Source organism: Sinocyclocheilus anshuiensis, unplaced genomic scaffold, assembly GCF_001515605.1.
Source record: "Sinocyclocheilus anshuiensis isolate Anshui unplaced genomic scaffold, SAMN03320099.WGS_v1.1 scaffold213, whole genome shotgun sequence".
Taxonomy (NCBI): domain Eukaryota; kingdom Metazoa; phylum Chordata; class Actinopteri; order Cypriniformes; family Cyprinidae; genus Sinocyclocheilus; species Sinocyclocheilus anshuiensis.
In genome coordinates, this window is record NW_015540860.1 from 1052457 (window position 1) to 1079720 (window position 27264).

Here is a 27264-nt window from a genome sequence, read left to right on the forward strand (position 1 = left end):
CCACTTCAAGCACTGCTCTTGAGAAATTATTATTTATATCAGGGAATGCAAATTCTAGCTCGGTCTGTATGAGTGAATCATTTCATCGAACGAGTCTTCTACCGAGTGATTTTTACCCATTTGAGTCTCTATGCATTCTGCCCTCAAAGATTAATTATCGCTTAACCAGTAGCATTCGAGTACGGACTGTGAAGGTGCATTTTATTGGTTGGCTTTACTGAATGAACACGCCCCCTTTAGTCGACATTAGAAGGAGAGTCGAAGCAGCGCAGCAACACTCTTGTGTGAATGAACTGAATGAACATATCATCTTGTTCGTTAATGAGGATCTGCTTCTGCTCTGTTTGATTAGCACATCATGCGAGTCAGTTTTATTCACATCAAGAAGACAAAAAATAATTAAAAAAAAAAAATTACTAAACACAATTTAAATAGGCTAACATAAATGACATAACACAATTAAAATGACAGCTAGTAATATCACTCTATTGCTGTTTTGTATTATGAATCGTTTGAGTTGATGTTTTGCTCACTAGCAACACCCAAAAACACACACTTGTCGCCACCTACTGGCGTAACGATGTAACCTGGGGATCTTTATTTTACTAATTTACTTATTTTTTTAATTGCATCAACCATTGGATAAAGTTGGGTTTAGATTTAAACCATCTGCACTTGTGAATAAAAAAACTTCCCAAAACATAACAGGAAATTAATAACAAATTCAACATTTTGTTTTCGAGAAAAATACCAAACCTGACAACCTTCACATTGAGTGGTGGTAATTCAGCATCCCTGGAACATAACCATCTCTCTCCAAAAAGGTTATACCGTATCGCACAAAAAGAAAACATGATCTAAAGTTTCAACACAATTATTTACATCAAAATTGAATTTCAGTCTTCAAAATTTGTTAGTAGGGTAAATCTCATTTAGAATCTTGAAGCTTTTTAGCTTTTGGAGGGAGGGGGAAAGACAAATAATTGTTTTTTTGTTTTTTTGTTTTTTAGTTGAACCGTATCAAAATATTTATTATTTTTATTTATTTATTTATTAGTATTCCCGTCTAATAACATTTCTAATAACTCTACATTTTTTTCTCACAAAAATCATAACCTTCTAAACAAAGCTGGCTCAATTCTGGGGAAACTTGAGTTCACAATATCTTCTTTAACCATTAAGAGGACACACTACAAGCAAAAACACTGTTTTTCTGTCCTTTCTAAGCATTTTCTGAATTATGGAGTGACAAAAATGAGACACCCAAAATAAAAACTTAAAAAAAAAAAAAACGTTTTACTCTAATATGTAAAAAAAAATTAAACAAGAATTTTGAAACTGACATCATCCAGTGTTTAGATTTTTGTACTAGAAATTAATGCAAATTAGTGCATATTTCATTAAATAATGACTAATTTGCATATCTAAACCTAACATTTTAGAAAACTTGTAATACAAATTTTTGTTGCAATTAACAATGTAATCAATCAGCTGGGTAAGTAAGGTGATAACTATTAGTAATTTGTTTACCCTATTCATCTGCAGTGTCTCGCCTATACTCTCAAAGCAAGTGGAATGGTTCTAATCATTCTATTGTAAATAACAACAGTACACTGTTGGAATTTCTCGCAAAACTCTCTATATAGTAACACGTTTCCATTATCATCCAAAAAATGACCAAAAAAAAAACTTCATGTAGGATGTATTATGTTATCTATTGTTCCAAACTGGAGAAATTTAGAGAAGAAATTAATTCCACCATTTTTTTTTTTTAATTGCACTGGGGACAATAAACCAAAAGAGTGGTTATTACAAATGAATGATTTTAACCATTCTAATTTCAGTACAGCATTCATAATGTCAAAATCAATCGCATTTACCCATCCATCTTCATACTTTTTGATCATGTCATCCTGTGATTGAGAAGCATATTTTAATCAAATAATCAATTCTGGATTTGCTCTCCCCATTAGGTTTAAACCAGGAAAAACATTCAACTTCAGGATTTAAATATCTCCAGATGTCATTCAAATTATTTTCTGTCTTCAAACATTCAATGGTAACATTAAGCCGCTGCTTGTTAAGTCTGGGAGGCCATCTGTCCTTTCACTCATCTGGAACCAATCCCCTCCTAGAACATTATCTGGTACTGTACTTTACTTTCTGTAATCACATTAGAAATATCTTCTATTCATTTCTGGTTTTGAGCTGCATTGTTAAAGCCATAAATATTAAATAAAATGAAAAAAAAAACATCAATTAATAAACAAAAATATTTTGTACACTTTGAATATATGTATGTTATATTGTTATGTATGTTATATGTATGTTATATGTATTCTAATGTTTTTTTTTTTAAAGAATTCATAAATCATTCATTTTTTGGAGTTACACCAGATGACATTTTACATCCGGAACTAGCCTTACCATGTTATGAAAGGCATATTTTATATACACAAACATACAGTAGTAGTAATTATTAGCTGTACAATTTCTAGGAAATAATAATTACTATTATTTATTATAGATTGTTATAATAATTCGCAAAAATTATGATTTTTAATAAATAATTGAAATTTTATTAGCTACAAATGAGCATGTTTTTCCTGTGGATTCCTTCATGCTGCATTAAAATGTATGTCTTGTTTTTACCTTTACAGGGCCCTCTGATTGCTAGGGCATTTACTAATGGCTACCATTAAAATGAGTGACAGGTAGCCTACAATCGTATTCATGGTTCTGAACTTCTGACGTCTTCCCAAAAATGCATTTTGGCCGTAATCATTAACTCAGAAGTCAGAACAAAAAGGAGAAGTAACCTGGTGATGCTGATGAATCTTGTGAGTGAATGGATTCGAAAGATTTGAGTCACTCGTGAATCAAAATCACCAACACTAGTCTGATAGAGCCGTTGTTGGACCTCTCCGTCACTAGATGGCGGCCGCGTCGAGCTCCAGCACCAGCCGCCGCGTTAAAGCTTCTTCCGCCGCTGTTGTTCCAGGTTCCGCAAAAATGGCCGCGATCGGACGTCTATCCCAGAAGCTCCTGAAGTCCGCTGCGCTGACCCAAACCCGTCAGCTGTCGGCTGCAGTGGCTCACAGCGAACAAGCAGGTCAGTAACCAGCTCTGAATAACCTAAAACAGACGCCGTAATAAAAAGACCAACCGCTACGAACAGCCGCAACTCTACGTTTTGACCTTTTGGAAGTGACGCGAATGGCTGACTAATGTTGTTCTGTCGTTGACGTAAATTGCAGAATGGCAGTTGGTTCAGACTTTTGTGTAACGTTAGTAAGGTAACGAACATTAAGATAATTGACTTTTGATAACTACATAGTTGAATGAACTAAACGACTTGCATGTGAACCGGTTAATGTGACTTTTTTGACGTGTCAAGTAAATTAGTTTATAATATGTCTCTTGCTGATACATGTTAATGCAGCCAAGACCTGGAAGATCCTGTCGTTTGTGGTGGCGCTGCCCGGCGTCGCGGTGTGCATGCTGAACATGTACCTCAGGACTCAACAACACAGCCATGAGCAGCCGGAGTTCATTTCCTACAGCCACCTGCGCATCCGCAGCAAGGTGAAAACACCCACTCTTTACACTAAAAACACCTTTAAAGAGTCTACAGGAGGAGTCTGGTGGGAGTTTGTTTTTTAATGAAAAGAAAGTGTGAAGGTTCAGTGGAGTCTGGTCATAAGCACTTTTGAGTCCGGTTTGTTTTTAAATATCGGAAGTATTGAATTTTAAATGTCTGCTTTACTTGTGGGGTTTTGTTTTATTACTTAACACTTTAAACACAGTCATTGGCCTTGATATGAATGAATGTCATTCAAGATCAATGGAATTAGTTTTTGTTTTGGTCAGCTAAAGCTGAGCATCACATTTGAAAGCCAAGAAACATGATTCACCTCTACCCCCCACTCTCAAATAAAATAAATGTAAGAATTGCTGGTTTATCTGACATTTAAGTTCTGTGTGTACTGTAATTGAGACCTTAGAGGGCCTCCAGGAATGAGGCTGTGACCTCACACACCATAACCATATGCAATGCATACAACAGTACAGAGAAATGTGAATGTTTCTGGTAATGCTGACAAATACAGCTAGAAAAATATCTTGATACTTTTAGTCTTTAATGTTCTAGATGTTACTCAATATAACGGCACTTCAATGATTATCGTGGTTTGGGATGGGGTAATAAGACTATAACAGCATTTCTACATGCGTATACAGTATGCATTGTTAAAATACATTTGTTAAGGATTCAAATGACGGAATAAAAAAATGTCATGACATTGTAACACATTTTTACAACTTAATTGTGCTTGAATTGTATATACTGATATAGTATAGTTATATTGTAGCCATTAATGCAGATTCAAAATATTTAATGTAAGCGCTAAAATACAGTAAAATCTTAGTTTTAAAAATACATGATTTCCACTGTTGCTTTTTATTAGGGCTGCACGGTTAATCGCATGCGATATTTAACGCGCATCTTGTCAGTAAAGACGGTTCTGTAATCAGCGGTAAATCTCCATCACCTGCGTGCTTTGCGTTAAATATCGCATGCGATTAATCGTGCAGCCCTACTTTTTATCATTGTAATTGATTCATGTATATGCACACATTTAACAATGCTAACAGGGATGTGATTTTTCTGTATGTTCATATTTTGTGACTTTATGTTCTGTATGACTCACATTAATTGCATAAATCAGAGGATTTTTCTGCAAACAATAATACCTCTCAGCAGCTCTGTTCAATTTACTCACTCACAACATGAGTAAACCATCTTCCCAAAATTGTAAAACGTTTATGAATCTGTCAATGAAACGTATTTATTATTAAATACTCTTTTAGTCTTTTCTTTTAAATCTTTTAATTTTACAATACAATAGTGTTATAGCAATAAATATAAATGTTAAGATATTTGTAATAATTATTATTATTTTGTAGTCAGTTTGAATACAGAAAACTGATCACATGCCTGGTACAAATAAAAAAAAAAATGTATCTACATATTTTTACTAAAACTTCTGAATGTATGAAAAATGACAGAGACTTTTGTGAACATTTCTGTGTAATAATTGAAAAATGCATATGCTCATGTTGTTAGTCAAACGATCTCTTTTCTCTCTTCCCCACACGTACATCAGCGTTTCCCATGGGGTGACGGCTCCAAGACGCTCTTCCACAACCCCCACGTCAACGCCCTCCCCGATGGCTACGAGCAGCATGATCATTGAAAGCTGTCTGGAGCTCTATCAGAACTCCCCTACAGGGACCAGAAAGACCTCTGTCTCCCCCTCTCATTTCCCTGGACCACTCCTCATTTTTTTTCAGTTTACATAACATCAACATTTTGATCTTACCTCTGTGCTCTCCACACCTAGTGGAAGTAACTTATGGAAACCGTTACATTTACTTAAGGACCATTGTATCACCTTGACTGCTTAAACTGAAATAAAATAACAAATCGATTCATTAAATTATAAAAAATGTCAGAAGTCTCATTTTTTGAAGGGAGTGATTGAAGTTGTCATCCTGGGATACATTGTGTTTTGCTTGTGTTTAAATGCTGCATTAGGAGTATAGAAGAGAAATGCATTAAAGCAACACATTTTTTAAAACGGCTAACGGTTTAATGGAGTCTGTGTATTATATTAATAGGTGCATGTGACTTAAAAATATGTAAATAATATTAAAATATTCATATAAAATGTATATATATATTGCTCCCTTAGAAACGCAAGGCTAAAATGGCTACGAAATGTAGTTTGTTCCTCCAGGCTCGCCGTACTGTCAAGACACTCTCACATGACTTTACTCTTGTGACATTCCTTCTCAAAAACGAAATTTAAAGGCATCATGAAACATGAGATCTTATCAGTTTCTGTTTATACTGAATATATTACTGGTATTTGGTTACTCGTGAATTTTTAACAGTATTCTCTAAGCGAAAATGAATATTTAGGGGAGTGTGGGACTTAGTAACGCAGCTGAAGTTGGATGACATGCGGAAAGTTTGAACTTCATTCAACCCACTGACGGTGAGTGAAAATAATACCTGTATCGGTTCTTGTTGCACAGACACGAAACATGGAGGACTGGTTTGTCTCCACATCTGCGTGTTCAAGCGCAAACATACGTTGTCTAACATGGATATAAACAAACACAAGCTAACTTACTGCTCTTAATGTCGAGTCTCTTTCTAAGTTAATACTAATTTCCCATTAAAACGGATAATCAGCATCACATTTTTTATTTTAAATATTTATTTGGCGTGTTCATCTTGACAGCAGCTGAATGAACCTCGCTAGCGTTATCCGGCATGATTTGAGAATGATCCAAATAATTTGCTTAATTTGAAAAAGTATCTTGGCAAAAAAGTATTTAAAATTTTAAATTACACATTTATTGGTTACTCTTGATGAGTGCAACAATAAAAGTTTTATATAAAGTATTTTACTGTATTTACACCTAGGGTTGAAGAGCGTGCACATCTGCCTCTGTATTTTTATACTGAACAAAATTATAAACGCAACACTTTTGTTTTTGCCCCCATTTTTCATGAGCTGAACTCAAAGATGTAAGACTTTTTCTATGTACACAAAAGACCTATTTCTCTCAAATATTGTTCACAAATCTGTCTAAATCTGTGTTAGTGAGCACTTCTCCTTTGCCGAGATAATCCATCCACCTCACAGGTGTGGCATATCAAGATGCTGATTAGACAGCATGATTATTGCACAGGTGTGCCTTAGGCTGGCCACAATAAAAGGCCACTCTAAAATGTGCAGTTTTACTGTATTGGGGGGTCCGGGGGGGTCCGAAAACCAGTCAGTATCTGGTGTGACCACCATTTGCCTCACGCAGTGCAACACATCTCCTTCACATAGAGTTGATCAGGTTGTTGATTGTGGCCTGTGGAATGTTGGTCCACTCCTCTTCAATGGCTGTGCGAAGTTGCTGGATACTGGCAGGAACTGGAACACGCTGTCGTATACGCCAATCCAGAGCATCCCAAACATGCTCAATGGGTGACATGTCCGGTGAACTATCTTTTTATGGTTTTATATTAATTATAAGGCATAATTATAAGACAATTAAATATCTCTAAAATGTCACTTCTGGCCAAAATGCAAGTCCATAATCCAAAATAACACTTCCTCCACTGAAAAAGTCCATCCTATGTTGTCCTCTCACAACAAAATCCACTGATATATTTGTTTAGAACTGTTTGCACTTGTAAATGGCAAATATCTATACTTATCTCTCTCCTAATTCAGACAAGATTACTTTTTCACTGGAGAAAGCAATGTTATGGATAGAGGACTCGTATTTTAGCTGGGAGCAACAGTTTAATGTCAAGACACCTTAATGATTTATTTGTTTATTGCAAACACCCAGCTTTTCAATGTTGACTACTGGACTGGAGTTGTGTGGACTGCTTATGGATTATTATGTTTTTATCAGGTGTTTGGACTCTCATTTTGATGGCACCCATTCACTGCAGAGGATCCATTGGTGTGCAGCTGAGCCAAACAGCTGATATAAACATCAAAATAATCCACAAGTAATGCACACCACTCCAGATTCCATATGACAGTGGACTTTGATGTGAGAAGACAACAGGGGATGGAATTGTGGACTGGTAATTTGGCCAAAAGCACTGGTTTAAAATTTAAAAAAGCCTTAATGATGGATTTGTTTTGAGGGACTGGAGTCGTGTGGATTACTTGTGGATTATTGTGATTTTTATCAGCTTTTTGGACTCTCGTTTTGACGGCACCCATTCACTGCAGAGGATCCAAGTAATGAAATGCTAAATTTCTCCAAATCTGTTCAGATGAAGAAACAAACTTAACCACATCTTGGATGGCCAGAAGCTAAGTTCATTTTAATTTTTGTGTGAACAATTCTTTTAACCAGATTGCTTCTCTTTCAACAGATCACCAATGGCTGAGACAGCGACTTTGACTGATTCCAGATGGTGAGAATAATATTCAGTGTGTAAACCTTTACAATCTTTCTTTAAACCAAGTGATATGTTGTGGCCTTTTACAACGTGTTTGCCGTTTCCTAAGATTCCCTTTACAAAGGCATCCCTTACAGTGTGACCCATAAGTGCAGTCATGAAGAACAGAATGCTCATTGTCCAGCACATTATACATGCTTAGAGATATTATCATGCTTAACATCAATGGAAAACACTTCTGTATCAATTTCCTCAATTTTAACAGTAATACTGGAAGGAAAGAGGTTTGGCTTAATGGCTAACTGTACTGCTTATGTGTTTCATCATATTTCCGAATGCAGCTGCTTCTTCCTGTACGATAGTTCAAAGGTGCAAGAGGAGGGAGACCTGACTAGAGATGGGATTTACTACTTCTCTCCTGAGGATGTAAGACATACGTCCTGTTCATATTGATATCATTAGTAAAGAAAACGATTTATATTTTGTTTAAAGCATGAAGAAGCAACTGCACCTTCCAAAACACTATTATAACACAGCTGTTTTAAAAGACGACCTTCATAATACTTCATATACATAAGCATGACGGTGTGTGTACTGTTGCAGACACCAACAGACCAACAAGAGCTGCTTTGTGGCCAGCTGGCCGGTGTGTGTCGTTGTGTATCTGAGCTGTCCTCGTCTCCTGTACGTCTGCTTTGCCTGCGCAAAAGCAAATATGCAGTCTGCATGAAGGATAACTTTCTTTGGGTAAGAGAATATTTTGTCTTTGGGTAATGACATTACAAAACCTGTTACAAAACCTAATGTCTTGGTGCCTAGTACCTCCTGACTTAAATAAAGCCAAGGTTTTGGAACAGAGCGATGCTAACTTGGTGTGACTGAAAGCAAGATTTCTGTGTGGTTTTACACCTCTTTTGAATGGGATCTTTCTCTGGTTTCCAGGCATTAAGCTGTGCGGGTGACATTCCTGATGTGAGTGTGTGTGACTTACTTGATCAGCTGATTGCCCTCTTCTGTTTCTACAGTGGACCAGTGCGTAAGAGCTACCAGGTGCAAAATCACAGTCGACAGTGTTCCGTTCATTGATTATGAGATTATGATTTAACCTGAATATATATTTGTTTAAGGTTTGGGGTCAGTGAGTTTTTTTTATTTTTTGGAAAAAAAAAAAAAACTTTTATTCAGCAAGGATGCATTAAATTGATCAAAAGTGACAGTAAAGATGTTTTGTTATGTTACAAAAGATTTTAAATAAATGCTGTTCTTTTGAAAACTAAATTCATCAGAGTCTTGACAAAAAAATGTATCATGGGCCCCACAGAAATATTTAATAAAATATGTTTCTTCATCACCAAATCAGTAAATTAGAATGATTTCTGATAGATCATGTGACATGATGCTGATGCTGAAAATTCAGCTTTGGCATCTTTAAAATAGAAAAGAGATATTTCAAATTTCAATAATATTTCGCAATATTACTGTTTTGTTTTATTTTTTTTTAATATGTACATATTCATTTGTATTAAGTTTAGTTTTTAAGTTTATTTTGTTTTGATCTATTTTAATAATGGTAAACAAAACAATGAGAAATATTGCATTGGCAGCTAGCTAAAATAAGTTTATGGTTTTTTAAATTTCCAATTAAAGTTTAAAGCGGAAATGTTTTTATGGTTTTACTTTCAGTCAAATATAATAACCCTGCTTCATTCAACAATAAAAAGTCTTACAGACCTCAAACTTTTGAACAATATCTATTAAATGTTAATACCATATCAGACCACTTCCACATATATGTTGTGTTTTACTGCACTTAACACAGTTGTACAGTAAAGAGGAGTTGGCTCTACGATGGGCCAGATATCTCTGTTACCTGCAGGGCGGCTACACTGAGCTGCACAACATCTTCAGCTGCTTGAGGACCATTGACTCCACACATGTAAGTATGAGTGGAATCATTCTAAAGAGATGTTAAACTTACTGTGCTTATTACATTAACAGTGTGCCACAAGACATTTCAAATTCATTCAGTCAGTCCTGCAATAGCAAGCCCTGAGCAAAGCATCCTGTCCTTATGTTCATTGTGAATCATTTTCACAAGACTGTTTGTGAATGGTCACGTCTCCTCACTCCTCTCACCACATCAGATTGATCCTCTGCTGCTGCTGAAGGCTGCTGTCATTCTTCAGGCATGTCAGCGATGTCCTCTGGTCTTGGCAGGCTGTATCCTCTACAGGGGCAGGTGAGCTTTCACTGCAGAAGAAAATCTGTTTACGATAATTCATAATCATATTTATTCCAAATATTAAACATGTATCTGTAAGTGGCTAAAGCAATTTAGATTGACATTTCTCTGTTGTATAGGGTGGTTAGTACTCAGATGCCGCCTGCGCTGACAGTGAAGGTGATGGTGTATGAGACGCAAACGTATAGCCAGGTACAATCAAGTTCATGGTGACTCCTCCTGATGGTGATTCCTGATACTTAACATATCCTTGTGTATTTTTCTTATTTCTCATTACAGGATTTCCAGGTGACGGTCAATGGCCTGAGCTCATCGGTGGGCTCACCGTCCTCTTCCACAGCTACCACACAGGTGTTCCTGATGCCCACTGAACTGCACATGCTCCGCTGCCCCCCAGTGGATAGAGCATGCAGGTACAAATCAAGAAGTGTATGCATTAAAGGGATAGTTCACCCAAAAATGACAATTCTGCCATTAATTACTCACCCTCATGTCGTTCCAAAGCCAAATTAAGATATTTTTTATTAAATCCGAGAGCTTTGTAACTGAAAGTGGGGGAAGTCGTGGCCTAATGGTTAGAGAGTCGGACTCGTAACCCAAAAGGTTGCGGGTTCGAGTCTCATACCGGCAGGGATTGTAGGTGGGGGGAGTGAATGTACAGCGCTCTCTCCCACCTTCAATACCACGACTGAGGTGCCCTTGAGCAAGGCACTGAACCCCCAACTGCTCCCCGGGCGCCGCAGCAAAAAATGGCTGCCCACTGCTCCGGGTGTGTGTTCACGGTGTGTGTGTGTTCACTGCTGTGTGTGTGCACTTTGGATGGGATAAATGCAGAGCACTAATTCCGAGTATGGGTCACCATACTTGGCCACATGTCACTTTAGAAATGTTCCCATGCCCAGAAACTTAGTAAAGACATTGTTAAAATCAGTGGTTCAACTGTAATTTTACAAAGCTACAAGAATACTTTTTTGTGCACAAAGAAAACAAAAATGTCATGGTACTCTTGTGAATGGTAGCAGACAGTGACGGATTGTTGAATAAAGTCGTTATTTTTGTTTTCTTTGCGCACAAAAAGTATTCTCGTAGCTTCGTAAAATTACTGTTGAACCACTGATGTCACATGGACTATTTCAACGTTGTCCTTACTACCTTCCTGGGCCTTGAACATGTCAGTTGCGTTGCTGTCTATGCAGGGTCAGAAAGCTTTCGGTTTTTATCAAAAATATCTTAATTTGTGTTTTCCGAAGATGAACCAAAGGTCTTATGGGTTTGGAACGACATGAGGGTGAGTAATTAAAGACAGAATTTTCATTTTTGGGTGAGCTATCCCTTTAATACATATTTGCATTTTGTAGATATATGTACATACTCTAGTCTACTTTATAAAAGTTTGGGATTGGTAAGATTTTTTGATGTTTTTAAAATAATTAATTATATTCATTAAGGCTGCATTTATTTTATAATAATACAGTAAAAACTATAATATTGTGGAATAAATATGATCACAATTTAAATGGGCTGTTTTCTATTTGAAAATGTAATTTATTCCTGTGATGATAAAGCTGAATTTTCAGCATCATTACTCCAGTCTTCAGTGTCACATGATCCTTCAGAAATCATTCTAATATGCTGATTTCATGCTCAAGAAACATTTATTATTATTATCAATGTCGAAAACAATAATGCTGCTTAATATTTTTGTGAAAACTGTGACACATTTTTTAGGATTCTTCAATGATCATTTGTAACATTATAAATGTCTTTGCTGTCACTTTTGATCAATTCAATGCATCCTTGCTGAATAAAGGTATTACTACTTTATATATAAAACACACTTCTTTTCTTCCAAAAAAAAAAATATATATTTTTTTTTTTTTTTAAATAAAAAGAATAATTATATTCATTAAGGCTGCATTTATTTTATAATAATACAGTAAAAACTATAATATTGTGGAATAAATATGATCACAATTTAAATGGGCTGTTTTCTATTTGAAAATGTAATTTATTCCTGTGATGATAAAGCTGAATTTTCAGCATCATTACTCCAGTCTTCAGTGTCACATGATCCTTCAGAAATCATTCTAATATGCTGATTTCATGCTCAAGAAACATTTATTATTATTATCAATGTCGAAAACAATAATGCTGCTTAATATTTTTGTGAAAACTGTGACACATTTTTTAGGATTCTTCAATGATCATTTGTAACATTATAAATGTCTTTGCTGTCACTTTTGATCAATTCAATGTGTCCTTGCTGAATAAATGTATTGGTTTCTTTTTAACAAAATCTTACTGACTCCAAACCTTTGAACAGTGGTGTCTTTACATATTCATTGGTATTTATATATATATTCTCATTCTTAGGTCTCACTGCAATCAACCTCCCTGCCAACCCAGCAAGTCCCACCTCTTGTCGCACACTTTATCTGACACCCCAACCACAGATACTGACTCTTCAAGCTTAGATCCCACACATTATCCCCCAACATCCTATCAGACAGTGCCATCTTCTCCTCGCTCCTCACTCTCTGATGAACTGTGTTTCAGCCCTTCTCCCTCACGGGTTAACACTCCCATTCACTCCAATCTCATGAACCAATCAGAGTATTTCACTCCTGACTCACATGACCACAACACTTCTAACGGGACTAACTTGTGTGCGGTGGAAGAAAGCTTGGCAGGCCTGAACATAAAGCAGGATGTAGATGCGAGCTCGGGGTCAGAAACCAAAAGCGAAGGTTTAAATTCAGATCAGGACATTCAGAGTGAAGAAATCAAAGCCCTCGCCAATGGGTATGAGCAGTCGAACGGTCTTGACAACCATTCTGACCTTGACAACCATATTAAAAGTGAAGAAAATAAACTGGATGCTAACAATCATGTGACCAATAAAAATGCAAAATTCCAAGGACAAACAGAGGAAGAGGAAAAAACAAAGAGCAAGCAAGTCAATAGGAAACTCAAGGAGAAATATGAACCCACAAACACCCCCTCACCACATGAGACCCTAGCAGACACCTCTCTAGTGCCATCGGTATTATACCAGCATCGAGTCAAAGGTTTGGTGTTGGCCCTGCTGGTGGAGCCTGAGTTCAACACAGACCCCTCTGCCAGAGAGGAAGTGGTAAGAAAAATGAGTTTGTGTCTGTTCAAAATATATCATGCATATTTAAGGAACACTTAACAAAAAAATGAGTATTTGCTGAAAATGTATTCACCCTCTGGCCATCCAAGATGTAGATGAGTTTGTTTCTTCATCAGAACAGATTTAGAGAAATTTAGCATTACATCACTTGGATCCTCTGCAGTAAATGGGTGCCGTCAGAATGAGAGTCCAAACAGCTGATAAAAACATCACAATAATCCACAAGTAATCCACGACTCAAAACAAATCCATCATTAAGGCTTTGTTCATTTTAAACCATTAAATTTTAACAACAACTCCTCCAATGAAAACGTCCATCCCCTGTTGTCTTCTCACATCAAAGTCCACTGTCATATGGAATCTGGAGTCGCGTGGATTACTTGTGGATTATTTTGATGTTTATATAGGCTGTTTGGACTCTCATTCTGATGGCACCCATTCACTGCAGAGGATCTCGGATGGCCTGAAGGTCAGTAAATATTCAGCAATTTTTCATTCTTTGGGGTGAACTATTATTTTAATTGCATGAATTTTAATGAGTGTGTGAACCCCCAATATATATTTTGGGGTTTGGGGTCAGTATGATTTTTTTTAAAGGAAATTAATGCTTTTATTCAGCAAAATTTAACTGTATTTTTGATGCCATATGCATCCTTGGTGAACATTGAAACTTTGAGACACACTTAAAGGGATAGTTAACCCAAAAATGAAAATTCTGTCATAGGGCTGGACAATAATTCAATATCAATATGTATCGCGATATAATTTTTTTCAATAACGGTGATATGATTTTTAAACACATTTCCGATATTTCGATATACATTACCAGTGTTTCCCATACATTTATTTATTTGTGGCGTTTGACTTCGTTGAATAAACATGAGCACTGCACGTTTCAAAATCAAAACGCGTCGCGGGTGTTTTATATGAATGTATCTCTGAAAGGAACCGACTGTCTTCAGAATAGTTTAGATGGCATTTTCATCTGATAAAGTAGCTTCATGAGCGGAGCTGCTTTGTTTACAGCCATTACTGGAGAAACCGTTAGTTCCACCGCTCTCACGGCGCCTCCTGCTGGCACACAATCAGTTTGCATTTTCAATAATAAACCCATTTCCAGCAACATGCTTTTGTTGTTGCTCTATTTTTTTGTTTTCTGAAGCAACTCGGAGCATGTTTCATACTCGTTATCCTGGATTGTTTAAATAGTCCATGTGACATCAGTGGTTCAACCGTAATGTTATGAAGCTATGGCAATACTTTTTGTGCCTAAAGAAAACAAAAATAATGACTTCTCTCAGCATTTTCTGAAGGTCTTACAGGTTTGGAAAGACATGAAGGTGAGTAATTAATGATTTTTTTGGGTGAACTATCCCTTTAGAAGAATTAAAAATCCCAAGAGCTGTTTCTTCTGTCATAAACGTATTCTCTACTACAACTGCAGCATCACAGCAGCTTGGCATCATTAAATGGGCTTGAGGCTCACTTGAGAAATACCTCACCTGGGACACTAGGCCCACCCGGGCCCTACACCTTTGCTCACTATGACTGCATTCAAAACACTCTGACTAGTAAGTCCTGTTTCATATAAACATTATAAAATCTTAGTCAATTCAGTCAAAATGGTAACAAATGATTGTGTATTTTCTTTGTTCTTGAAATAGTTTGACTTTTAATTTGATGTGTAGCTAATGTATGTGGGCGCTCCGTTGGACCCCAGGATCAGGCCCTTGTGAAGGCCACTAAGCTGGTCCATTCACATTTCTCACACTTAGACACACTACAGGAGGCTATTGTCAGGTTAGAGTGTGTGTGTGTGTGTGTGTGTGTGTGTGTGTGTGTGTGTGTGAATGCCTGTTCAGCCGTTTTCATCATTAAATGTGTATTTTGACAATATTTCACATGTATATCCTGTTTGATTAATTTGTGAATTAATTTGTTAATTATCTGTTTGTGAACAGTTCAAACATAAGTGTTAAAATCATTTAAGCACATTTCAGTTATGCAAGCATTGTGTTTATGTCCTGAATTACAGGAACGCTAGCTCGGCAGTGTATGGAACCTGTAGCATGGCCCAGGAGACATATTTTCTCCAGCAGGGAACACCTGTCAGAAACTCTGGAAGTCCTGATCCTCAGGACAGTGCTTTCTCACTACCCAGAAAAGCCCGTCTGCGGCTCCTTAAACATGGACTTAACCTGCTTTAGCTGGGCTCTTTTTTTAAAGATTTTAATTCCTGTTATATCTCATCCAATTAAAAAAATGTAGGGTAATGATTCACATCTATATTTTTAAACTTGAGCCAATGAAAAATAAATAACTTGCCATAAGGGCAAGTTATTTATTTTTCATTGGCTCAAGTTAAAAAATATAGATGTGAATCATTACCCTACATTTTTTTTAATTGGATGAGTGAAAAAAAATTTTCAGTGTAATTTAATAGATATTCACCATATTTATATATCTCTCGTACTACTCGGAATGTAATTAAGGCTTTTTGTTTATATAATAGGCTGCTGTTTGTTCATTTTGTAATTAAAAAGTAGAGGCTGAAATTGATAATATACCGTCATTCCAAGTAATACTAAAATATATAGGAAGTGTCTCCATCCTGAGAGACAGGTTCTGCTGTAGCCCTTTGCTGTTTCAGTGGAATAGAGAACTGAGGCTTTAAAAAATGGCTGAGGCCATTCAGTGTTACTGTTAAAGGTAGATGTGTATAGCTGTTGAAACTGCCACCTTTTTAAAATGGAACAAAAGTGTGCTTGAGTGTTAATAAATGTCGTTTAGTAAACCTGTTAGATATTCTGTTAGAAGGGTTTAGATATATGAAATAATTGCACATGCAGAAATATTTAGAGAGTGGCTGAAAAAGTATTTGGATGCCTAAAAGGATAGTTCACCCAAAAATGAATATTCTGCAATCATTCACTCACCTCCTCCTTCACTTTAAACCCTTAAGACTTTCTTTTATCGTGGGAACACAAATGAAGATATTTTTAATATTCTCTCATTATTCTCCCAAAGCTTTCACAAATGTTATTGTATGTGCTTGACACACAAGAACTATTGATGTTTGTTTTTGTGCATCAAACAAGTACGTCTGTTATATATTTGATGTGATCTGTGTGCTGATCGACATGTAAATGTGAATAAAGCCTAAATTAAATGTGTTCATCATAAAAAAGCAACCATGTCTCTTCAGAAGACTTGGGTTAAACCTTTTAATTCATATTGAATATTTTCCACGATCTCTTTATTAACTTTTTGAAGCTTCAAAGTTTTGGTGTAATGGTCTTTCCTTAGAGGCGCAGAACTCTCTCAGGTTTTATTAAAACTTACTTCATTTGTTTTTTGGAAGAAAAACTAAAGTCTTATGTGTTTGGATCGACATGAGGGTGAGTAAATGAAAACAGATTGTTGGGTGAACTAACCCTTAAAATGTTTACACGCTTTTTAGACAAAATATTTCACATAAATTTGATTGTAAATGATAAAACACTAGATATCTCATTCAACATATAGACATTTAGACACCTTTTGGTTGTCAAACATTCACCAGTCGTGTTTACAGTAAATGTGAGCTACACCTGTGGTTCTCTGATAGGACCTGTGCGAAATTGAGGAAAACTTACTTCATCCAGTAAAAATCACACTGAAACTACCTGGTTAAATTAACTTCTAACTTTAAGTTAATTGTGAGAAAAGCTACTTGGTTGATTGTTATCTATGTAATTAAATTCATACATTTGTATAAGTATGAATTGCAAAGTGTAGCTTAAGTATCCAAATACTACTTAGGGTCAGTGTATGTGCACCCAGATGAATTGTTTCTATATCCCAGATTACCTCTCTGTTGGTTGTGGAGCTATTGTCAGGATAGGGCAGTTTGGGAAAGTTGTATGCTTCCCTTGGTCCAAGTTGTTTCTCTTGCAAATGAGCAGCTTGTTGGTGTTGGTGATGGTGCAGATGCTCTGTAATGAGGGTCATTAGGAGTGAGAATAAGAATGGCCTGGACTGGCAGGGCTCTGGGCGCCTCATTATGCAGACACATTTAAAAGGTCGATGGGTGTGCGAATGGCTGCTTAAGGGTCCCAAACAAACCCTGGGGGAGGAGAGTCCAACAGAAGCCAGAATTCAAATTCCACAGAAGAAACTGCGCTTATTGTCAGAGCAGGATTTACCCTCTCATTCGTATAGTGGAGATCTCCGGAGCGCAATATATGTGGATATTTGAAATGGCCACGATTACGCGCACACGAGTTTCACTGCTGGTCCTCGCTTTCATGACTATTGCTATAGGAGTACAGTGCCGATCGCTTCGTACACAGCTTCGCAAGGTGACATCGTTTCAAGGAGAGCGTAAAATCCGTATCGGACACGTCCAGAGACAGAGACGGAGCCGTCGCGAACCTGTATCCGAGCACGACCACTGCGCCCTCCTGAGCGCCCCGTGGACGGAGAGCACCACTCCGCTTGGCGACTGGGGCCAGATGTACCGTCTGAAGATACAATCGACGATGAGTGATGGTCCACGTCGTGCTGTTTTCCCAGAACAACCCCTCTTCAGATTCGTCAGACGGGTTTATCGCTGTTGTCAAGTGGGCTACCATTGTGGAAGTGTCAAGGGAATACAAGGCGGAAAAGTTGGGGGTAAGTAGCTCTCTGCTCCGACACCTTGTTGAAAAAGTGATGCTGGTCCTCAACATGGGATGCTGGTGATCCCATCAGGCTTAGCTTGCAAAAAACTGTCGGTCAACCAGCTTTACCAGCCGTTTTGCTAATAAACCGTAAATTTAATTAGGGCAATTAAACAGAAGTAGTGTTGAGGTAACCATAGCAACAGTAGCGCCCGAGCGAATTTATTTTGTGGGGGAAAAAGACACTGTTAAAACCAACTATAGTGGTTTGTTGGACTTAGCTGGTTTAAGCTGGCCAAGATGGTCTCCCAGCCTGGTCGAGCTAGTGTTCAGCTGGTTTTAGCTGGTCAGCTGGTCTCCCACTCTGACCAGCTAAATAAGTGCCTTCAAACCAGCTACGACCAGGTTGGAAGACCAGTTAAAACCAGCCAACCAGCTTTTTTTCTTTTTCTTTTCTTCAGCATGGAAAGAGTTTTCGACAAAAATTACTGTAATTAAAATGTAGCACACAACATCACAAATATACCTAAAATTATGTATGGTGTTTTGTTCAAAATATATTTATTGTTAGGGACATTAAAAGACAATTTTGCTTTGCTAAGAGGAACCTCAACAGACTGCATCTTGAAAATGTCTGTCAAAAATTCACTTGCAAAGTTAGACCAGCACCAAACCAGCGTAAACCTAAATCATGAATCTGGTAATTCACGATTTTACAGCAGGTATATTTATGTGACAGCAGTATCCCTAATCATGTGTCCTTTTCTTACTTGTCAAGACTACAACATTGAGTTTCTGCTCGGAGAGGATGTGCTGTCAGCACCGTTGGAGAAAGCGGAAGTTCATTTTCACTTTTCAAACCCCCAACACCTCAACATCCAACCCGTGCTGCCCTCGCTGGAGAAACGAGGGTTCCCTACTAGGTGAGACAGAGGAACTTGATAGATGAAGTGAGAATGTTGTTGGCACACTCCAAGAAATTACTGAGCTTCTGAAAAAAAAAGTCCTCAATATTTTCTTTCTCTCTAAAGGTACAGAGTCTGGTTGAGAAATGGTGTCGTAGAGCTGAGAGTGGATCTGCTTGCCCTCATCCAGGCCCTGCAGCTGGTAATTGGAGGAGCCAGCAGAGGTCCAAGCCTGATGGAAATGCATTGGGTGAGGGGCTTGACCAGACCAGGGGTCGTTGCTCAAAAGCAAAGACCCCCATCCCTTCAAGACACAGTGCCTGTAGTGTGGGGGGAGGTGAATGAGAGCAGGGATGGTGAGGCCCCCCTGCGGCCCACTTTAGAGCTGGGACTGGCATTACACTGCAGCTTATTGGATAATATCGCACAGCCCTGTCAAGATTATGGTGTACATCTAGAACATGCACCCTTTATCGCTCTGACGTACAGATAGCAAGACATGTTCAGCCGTACTAAACGGTGTTTAAGCAAATACATTTGGAAACTGCTTCTGTGTCCAGCCAAACACTGTCAATCCCTAGCGCTCCCCCTTCACAAGTTCTTTGTGGCCATAAAATCTCTGTCCATTCAGTCCACTAACACCTGGTGTGAATGTTCCCTGGATGGTTCGCTGTTTTTTAAGAATTGCTAATGATTCCCATTGTTCTGTGACAATGGTGCTTCAGCAGAAGCTTACTGTAATTCAGAGTGGCTGATGTTATATGGAACACTATGCACTTCAGCATGTAAATTCAATTTATTAACTTATGGGTGCCATTTGTGAGAAAAAGGTATGACTGTAAAAATGTAAATAGTGTATAATTACAGTTCTATATATTACATTTTTTTTGCATTGTATATACATGTCCAATAGTTTGTTTCTCTCTGTTCCTGTTGCCAGTGTATTGTTTCTTCTCAATTATTTGAGACATGTTGTCTCAATAAGGTGTTTTAAATTCAATCAATTTAAATATGGAAGGGCTCACATACTGAACATGAAGCATTTTCAGTGTTGATTGATAATTCAAGACAAAAAAAAAGTTTCAGATTGTATGCTGAGCATCCAACACTGCTCAAGTCAAGTACTCAAATATTAACATTAGGTCATGCGATGCACATAATTTACCAAATCCTGGTTGGACATGTAAGGAACTTGACTACCATTCAAAATTTTGTAGTCAGTAAGATTTTGCTAGTTTTACTCAGAAACATGCACTAGATTGATCAAATTAACAGTAAATACATTTATAATGTTACTAAAGATTTCTATATCAAATAAATGCTGTTCTTTTGAACTTTCTATTCATCAAATAAAAAAAGATCAGGGTTTCCACAAAAATATTCAGCAGCAACTGTTTTCAACATTAATAATAATAAATGTTTCTTGAGCACTAAATCAGCATATTAGAATGATTTCTGAAGGATCATGTGACACTGAAGACTGGAGTAATAATGCTGAAAATTCAGCTTTGCATCACAGGAATAAATTACATTTTCAAATAGAAAAATATTTTCTCTTTTTAGATATATTTTTCCAGTTGTACAGTGCAGGTGTACTGCATTTTTTACAGACAATGCTAAAGGACCTTTATCTGGAGTCTGTCATAGTCATATTTTCACTAGCATAGTCTCAGAAACAGTGACAATAACTGCAGTTGTAAAGTGATCGTATGGTAATATTTTATGGAGCACTCAAGTTTAAAAAACTACACAATACAGAGTTTAATGAATAGCCTTGTCTCATTTCTGATATGTCCCACTTTGTGATTGCTTGTGCGTTTTAAATTTTAATTTTGAGATATGCATGATGATAGCAGTTCATATGAATACAATTATTTGCAAATGGAGTGAAAAACAGGGACACTGTCCATTACATGTGAATACAGGTGTGGGTTAGGTTGAGATATTCAGAGAGGCAGGAAGTGGGAGGTCTTTATCAACACCTCAGCCTCTGATGTCACATGAACAGACACAGATGTAAAATCGCATTGAATAGATAATGAGAGAAAACAACTCAAACATTTAAAAAATGCCTTGGTCTAGGAGATCTAATACACAATAATACACAATTACATGTGGTGTGCTCCACAGGATCAGCTACACACTGCATTTTGTTTATTTTATTAATTTACATGACATTTTCAGGTCTAGCAATCTTTAAAATCACTTTACAAAATGTGATTTTCACAAATTAATAAACATAAAATTTAATTTAAATTGAATAAGTTTTAAGTCACTTTTAGGCCCCCGGCCTAGAGAGCCCTGGCCCCCTGGTTGATATCCACTGGCATATATTTAATTTACAATAAATACTTAAATTGCTTATTTCAAGTCTGAAATAGTCTGGAACATGGATAAATCAAATGTTTCATTAAAAAAAAGACAAACAAGATGACAGTGTGAGTGGTGAATGTGTTTGCAGTGTCCACTGAATAGTTAGACTCTACACTTTGCCCTCAACACAGGCCGAGGCTAAAGTTCACCAAGAGAGGGAGAGAAAGAGAGAGAGAGCAACAGAGTAAGGGAGGAGGGGATGAAGGGAAAAGCAAGTAGCAAAAAATCCCATTTCAAAGCAAAAGGACAACAGGTGTCTAGATTTAATACAGGAGCAGAAACAGAAGAACGCTGGAAAACGAAGAGAAGAAAACGACAAAGAAAATGAAAACAAGCTGTTCATGTGAAAGACAAACTACTGAACTCAAAGACAGAGGTGAATATTGAATGTGTGTGATATTGTTTTGCCGTGTGTCTACATCTGTTTGCACACAAAGAGTGTGTTGGTAATTGCTTCAGTGACACGGACATAGCTTCTGTGAGCAAATTATAGACAAAACACGGCTGCTTAAACACCTCCGAATGCAAGAGATGGAGGGAGGAGAGGGGAGAAGAGCAGGAGGAGAACGAAGCAGCCGGCTGTCGGCCTTACAGGAGCAGCTGGTGTGGTCTCTGCTGGGATCAGGGCTGTCAAAAGAGCTGCTGATCCAGGCCATGGGAGATCTGGAGCGAGAACGGGCCTCGGCCGGTGCAGAGAAGATGGATCGGGCTGATGGCGAGAGCTCGGAGGAGGGAGACATGGACAATCCACCTCCTATCTTCCATGAGCTGGAGAGGCTACCGCCAGAGGAGGCCGCGAGGCAGAGAGCTGAAGTGGACCAGCTGTTGCAGTAAGTATGGTGTCTTCTGATCAATCAATCCGAGCTTCATTCAAAACACACAATCAGAAATGTCTAATATGACTTTAGTGCCTCGAATGTTGTTCTTCTAAAGAAACATCATCTAAAATCCACCATTGGCATCTTCTCAACTTCCTATTTTACTCCACAAATTCTTGATTAAACCTTTTCTCTAGCTCATGTCAGGTCTTCTTTCTTCTATTCCTTTTCTTTGGCTTCCTCTCTCCTCTAGTGCTCTGCTTCCCAACTGATGGGGTGAATATAAAGGAGGTTCCACCTTTTTTAGTTACTAATTACCCACCCTATTCATTATTCTCTGGCCATTTCAAACTTTTTAATAAATGAGCTACATCGACTGGTTAGAAAATTAACAGAGTGACACAGTGTGTGTGTGTGTATGTTTCTGCACACATGACTGTGGTGATATTGTAAAGATAGTACTGTTGTGAGGGGAGTTTTGTTTTCTAAATGTGTGGCTCTTTGAATAGAGATAACAAATGGAATTGTAATGCACTTTATTTAAACCTCAAAAGGAATTTGTGAGTGATTTGTATAGGTGAAATGCATTACTGTTGGATATGTTTGTGTGTTAGTAAGGCTTTGTGTGCTTGCGTTGAATTCAAGAGGGTTATTTGCAATCTCTTTTACTGGACTTTGGCCCCTTGTCTCTTGCCTTATCTTACAGTGTAAACATTGCACCCTCTCTACCTCTGTATTATCTATCCTTTCTCTTCCCCCTCACCCTTCTTCCAAAACATTTTTTTAAATAGCCTTAATAAAAAGTAAAAAAAATAAATTTAATTAGGAAAAATTTGGTATTTTCAGGAAACAGTGCCATTAGTGTACTATGTGTTTGTCTACTGATATAATTAACAGAATACTTTCACATGACACTTTTATTTATAACATAAAATATGTTTTATCTCTTACTTAGAATATATATATTTTTAAGAAGCTATAATAATGTATTAATATATTGTTTTAAAATTCCAATATCTGCCACTTTGCAGCCTAACCATCACAATTACATTTTAAAGGACTCATTTCTTAAAAGCTAAATTCGAACTGAAATTAAAATATTATGCTTATATTAAAGACATTTTTATGTTCCTGACATCATACTTAATGGAATGAAATCATCCATTTTATTTGACAAGGTCTCAAAATGAGATACATTTCTTCATTGGTCTTAATTTATTATTGAGCAATTATTTATTACCATTTAAAATAACTGTTTTCTATCTCAATGTATGTTAAAATGTAAATTACTTCTGTATTGCAAAGATGAATTTTCACCACCATTACTCTGGCCTTCAGTGTCACATGATCCTTCAGAAATCATTCTAATATGTTGATTTGCTGCTCAATAAACATTTCTTATTATTACCAATGTTTAAGACAGTTAATATTTTTGTTGAACCTTGTTTTTCAAGATTTTTTGATTACTAGAAAGTTTAAAACACAGCATTTATTTAAAGTAGTCATTTTTGTAACATTATAAATATCTGTACTATCATGTTTGATCAATTTATTGCATCCGATTCCTTGCTGAATGAAATTGATAATTTCTTTAAAAAAATCCTACCCCAAACGTTTGAATACTGTATATAATATGAATTTACTTACTGTGTCTTAGTTTAAATAAATATAGCCAATTTTGCAAGGCCATAACCACATATTTGGGGCTCAAAATCACCTGGAAAATCATGGGAAAGTATGACTCTTGAAATGTAATTAATTAAAAGAAATTCTCAAACACAAATGGCACCATTTCCTGAGAATTATTCAGTAGTAAGTATCATGTTCTTCATGTGATTTCATAAGAACTTGTTTGGAAATATTCAGAAATTCCTATTATATGTATTCATGTATTGGTGTGTGTTAGAGAGGATCCTTGGCACATGGCTAAAATGATAAAAAGCTATATGCAGCAGCACAACCTACCACAGAGAGAGGTGGTGGAGTCCACTGGCCTCAACCAATCCCATCTCTCCCAGCACCTCAACAAGGGCACACCCATGAAGAATCAAAAGCGAGCTGCTCTGTACAGCTGGTACGTCAAGAAAAAGGCAGAGATCAACCAGCGTGAGTATGGCCATTTCTTATTTCTCTTTTTGAATTCATCTTTAAGAACTACACTAATGATTCTCTCACCCTGATCAATGCAGAATTCACCAATGCCAGTCGAGGTGTTGTGTCAGGAGAGGAATCCGGGGATGATGTAAGAAAGGGACGGAGGAATCGATTCAAATGGGGCCCAGCATCCCAACAAATCCTGTTTCAGGCCTATGAACGACAGAAAAACCCCAGTAAGGAGGAGAGGGAGGGACTGGTGGAGGAGTGCAACAGGTAAGAAGTGAACTGGGCACCAACTCAAAATGTTTTTAAAGGTATGACATAATACCTGTTGAATGTATATGTGTTTTAGAGCGGAGTGTCTTCAGAGGGGAGTTTCTCCATCTCAGCTGGCTGGCCTAGGCTCTAATTTGGTTACAGAGGTTCGTGTATACAATTGGTTTGCAAATCGGCGTAAAGAGGAGGCATTTCGCCACAAACTGGCACTGGACGTGCCCTACAGCAGCCAATCAGCTCCCTCCACAGGCCAGACACTAACATCCAGTCCTTCACCAGGTACAATGTCAATCAAGCTCATACCTATCCCATTTGTTGACTGATTTTGTCAGTTTTTAATGACAATAGGTTGGTTTAAATTCTTCTTCCTAGATTTCTCTCTCAATCTGACCTGTTTTACCCACCTTTCTCTTTTGTTGATATCCTGAAGTTCTGAAGTACAGCCAGCCAGTTCTGAAGTACAACCAGTCAGTGGTTTGTGAGAGTCTGGGCACAGTTAGAAGCTCCAGTGGTGAAGACCAAGGTGGCGGCGGTCGTCTAGCCAGTCCTGTCCAACTAGAACCCAGTCATACACTGCTGGATACACACCATCACAAACCAGTGAGATTACACTACTTTACACATATCACCATAAAACAGTGAGATTTTAAGTGATCACTGACTGATTGCTTTTATCTCATAATAACGGTAAGAAGGTCGGAAATTAAGTTATTAATTTAAACTGTGGCTAATTGCACTAAGTGTATAGCGGTAGATTCTATTTACACTATGTAAAAATTGCAGTATTTTCTGCTATTTATACTACTTATTGCAAACAATGGCAAATATCTGCACCTCAGTATTGTAGTAAATTATAAAACAGCATGCAATAATAACGTATTATGTGTAAATGATCATTTTTATTAGAATTATTAAATGGATTTAGCCTCATTGGGAAAATAAAGCCCTCCCTACACCTATCTTAGCCCTACCCGACAATTTATTTTCAACTTTTTGATTTTTTCCTTGATTTTTATTGAAAATAAATGCCTTTCCGATGTGATAAGAACTGTGAAAAGGGAGAAGAATGAGTTTGGCAAAAGGCGGATTCGAACTCAGGTTGCTCGCGTCATAAATAATTATCACCTTGTTAGCGCAAATAGCCTCTTCCAACAAGATGGGTTATTTGCACTCAGTGTAAATAGACACTTCGTTTTACTAATTATGAAAGTTACCATTAAGTGACTTACAATTAAAATACAGTATTGTCTGTTTTTGCTGTATTTTACCGAAGAAAAAAAACCAAATGGATAACAGAGTCCTCGCAACACATAGCGTTGTTTAGTTTCTGAATGAATCTGTGTTTGAACGAATGGCTTGAGTGAATGATTCAATAACCCATTCATAAAGTCTATTTAATTCGTTTTTAGAATGAATTAGTTTCTTTTGAATAAATCGAATGGTTCAATGACTAACTCGATAAGACACTGACTTGCCGCCACCTAGTGGCAGTTTTTCACATTTAAAAGCACCATTTCATTTTTTTTTTCATTGTTTCTTATTTGCTAAACCTTTATGACTCTCTCAAAAGAAGATATTTCACAGACCTGTTTTTGTCCACACAATGAAAGTAAGTGGGGTCCAAAACAACACTGGACTCCACCAAATTTAATTTTAATGGACAAAAACACTGAGACTTTTAAATCTTCCTTAATTGATGACAGAATTTAAAATTTTCCATTTACTATACATTTAAGGCAAAAAATGTATTTTACTATACATTTCAGAACCTGACAGGCAAAGTTTCCATTTTCTCTCTTAGGCATCTGGTGGTGGCTCCTTACCTCCAGTCAGTACTCTCACTTCCCTGCATGGAGTTTCAGGATCCTCTGCTGCCCCTCCAGGACTGATCATGGCATCCCTACCAAGTGTAATGAGTCTGGGGGACTCCTCACTTTTCATAGGTACAATTCATATAGTGATCTGCAGGGCCGCATTAACCATTGGGCTAGGCCGGACAAGGAGGGGACCCGTGATTGGCTGTGGGGTATTTTGACTGGTCATCGGTAGCGCCGATTGCCAAAGCCCCGCCCCTCACATATTAGCGTTATTATTTAGTGGAGCTTTTCCATATATTCCATGCATAACCTTTAGAGATTAAAACGTAACGTTTGAATTTGGTTTACCAATCAAATGCATTTATTCTATATTTTTACTTTTGAACGACCCGTGCGCCACATATCAATCAGGTGATCGCTGCAATGTCTGCATTCTCCTCTCTTCACTTCGTTCTGGCATAATCTGGAAATGGTCATGCAAAGAACAATCTTCCATAAGTAAAAATGTAAACTATTCTAAAAGAAAGTGAGTGAGGGGCTATTCTAAAAACAAAAAGGAGAGAGGGGAAAGCATGAGTTAGATTGTCAGTAAAATTCCTAGCTATCAGGTTATTTTACTAAAGCTGATGATGGAGTGGAAGTTGTGAAACAGCAAGTGGACCGGGCACATGGAGCAGATAAAAACACAGCGTCATCGTCCCCACAGATGTTAGGTTAGTTTGATTAACAAGTAAACAACTTGATGAATGTATATTGCTTTTTGTGTTTGAACAAAGTATTCGCTTATGGGTTGAGAGATAAACCGGTAGAAATATAGCCTATCAATCGTTTTGCGTGGCATGATGTAGGTTAAGCTTTTCATTTAAACGCATTTTAAGCATTGTGGTTTAAAAACAAATGTAACTTTTCAGGGACATTAAGCAGTGGGGCAGAATTCATTTTGGCAAATGCGCGC

The 27264-nt window shown here is 37.3% G+C and overlaps 4 protein-coding genes across 6 annotated transcripts in view; all 4 read left to right on the top strand.

Annotated features, from left to right (window-relative positions):
* Positions 1-2912: 2912 nt before the first annotated feature.
* LOC107687992 (cytochrome c oxidase subunit 6A, mitochondrial-like) lies at positions 2913-5489 on the top strand. The gene is made up of 3 exons (XM_016485522.1): positions 2913-3112; positions 3443-3585; positions 5166-5489. The coding sequence occupies exons 1-3, from the start codon at positions 2935-2937 to the stop codon at positions 5253-5255; spliced, it is 411 nt and encodes a 136-aa protein (XP_016341008.1). The 5' UTR covers positions 2913-2934; the 3' UTR covers positions 5256-5489.
* Positions 5490-5781: 292 nt separating this feature from the next.
* Positions 5782-15640, top strand: LOC107687970 (Hermansky-Pudlak syndrome 4 protein-like). 3 transcript variants are annotated; one of them, XM_016485486.1, is made up of 14 exons: positions 5782-6059; positions 7961-8002; positions 8329-8413; positions 8591-8734; positions 8930-9037; positions 9807-9923; positions 10132-10226; positions 10349-10421; positions 10509-10642; positions 12603-13031; positions 13068-13362; positions 14828-14954; positions 15072-15183; positions 15419-15640. In XM_016485486.1, the coding sequence occupies exons 2-14, from the start codon at positions 7968-7970 to the stop codon at positions 15588-15590; spliced, it is 1926 nt and encodes a 641-aa protein (XP_016340972.1). In that variant the 5' UTR covers positions 5782-6059; positions 7961-7967; the 3' UTR covers positions 15591-15640. The 3 variants fall into 3 exon arrangements, with proteins under 3 accessions (XP_016340972.1, XP_016340970.1, XP_016340971.1); XM_016485484.1 differs by having other exon boundaries at positions 12603-13362; XM_016485485.1 differs by having other exon boundaries at positions 8930-9019; positions 12603-13362.
* A 1764-nt stretch (positions 15641-17404) lies between these two features.
* LOC107687993 (uncharacterized) lies at positions 17405-19732 on the top strand. The gene is made up of 3 exons (XM_016485524.1): positions 17405-18036; positions 18802-18946; positions 19055-19732. The coding sequence occupies exons 1-3, from the start codon at positions 17607-17609 to the stop codon at positions 19419-19421; spliced, it is 942 nt and encodes a 313-aa protein (XP_016341010.1). The 5' UTR covers positions 17405-17606; the 3' UTR covers positions 19422-19732.
* Positions 19733-20636: 904 nt separating this feature from the next.
* LOC107687971 (hepatocyte nuclear factor 1-alpha-like) overlaps positions 20637-27264 on the top strand; it is a 9405-nt gene continuing 2777 nt past the window's right edge. Inside the window, exons 1-6 of the mRNA XM_016485488.1 lie at positions 20637-22131; positions 24026-24225; positions 24309-24489; positions 24569-24771; positions 24923-25092; positions 26294-26435. Of these exons, the coding sequence (XP_016340974.1) occupies positions 21824-22131; positions 24026-24225; positions 24309-24489; positions 24569-24771; positions 24923-25092; positions 26294-26435 (1204 nt within the window). The 5' untranslated portion in view covers positions 20637-21823. The remainder of the gene's footprint in view (positions 22132-24025; positions 24226-24308; positions 24490-24568; positions 24772-24922; positions 25093-26293; positions 26436-27264) is intronic.

What these genes read in the sequence shown, in the direction of transcription:
- LOC107687970 (XM_016485484.1), top strand. Translation starts at nt 7,968, where the DNA reads ATGGCTGAGACAGCGACTTTGACTGATTCCAGATG. An exon ending in TGTATCCTCTACAGGGGCAG is followed by an intron (nt 10,227 to 10,348) that starts GTGAGCTTTCAC and finishes TCTGTTGTATAG; the next exon opens with GGTGGTTAGTACTCAGATGC. An exon ending in CCAGTGGATAGAGCATGCAG is followed by an intron (nt 10,643 to 12,602) that starts GTACAAATCAAG and finishes TCTCATTCTTAG; the next exon opens with GTCTCACTGCAATCAACCTC.
- LOC107687993 (XM_016485524.1), top strand. Translation starts at nt 17,607, where the DNA reads ATGTGGATATTTGAAATGGCCACGATTACGCGCACACGAGTTTCACTG. An exon ending in ACAAGGCGGAAAAGTTGGGG is followed by an intron (nt 18,037 to 18,801) that starts GTAAGTAGCTCT and finishes TTACTTGTCAAG; the next exon opens with ACTACAACATTGAGTTTCTG. An exon ending in AAACGAGGGTTCCCTACTAG is followed by an intron (nt 18,947 to 19,054) that starts GTGAGACAGAGG and finishes TTCTCTCTAAAG; the next exon opens with GTACAGAGTCTGGTTGAGAA.
- LOC107687992 (XM_016485522.1), top strand. Translation starts at nt 2,935, where the DNA reads ATGGCGGCCGCGTCGAGCTCCAGCACCAGCCGCCGCGTTAAAGCTTCT. An exon ending in GGCTCACAGCGAACAAGCAG is followed by an intron (nt 3,113 to 3,442) that starts GTCAGTAACCAG and finishes ATGTTAATGCAG; the next exon opens with CCAAGACCTGGAAGATCCTG. An exon ending in ACCTGCGCATCCGCAGCAAG is followed by an intron (nt 3,586 to 5,165) that starts GTGAAAACACCC and finishes CACGTACATCAG; the next exon opens with CGTTTCCCATGGGGTGACGG.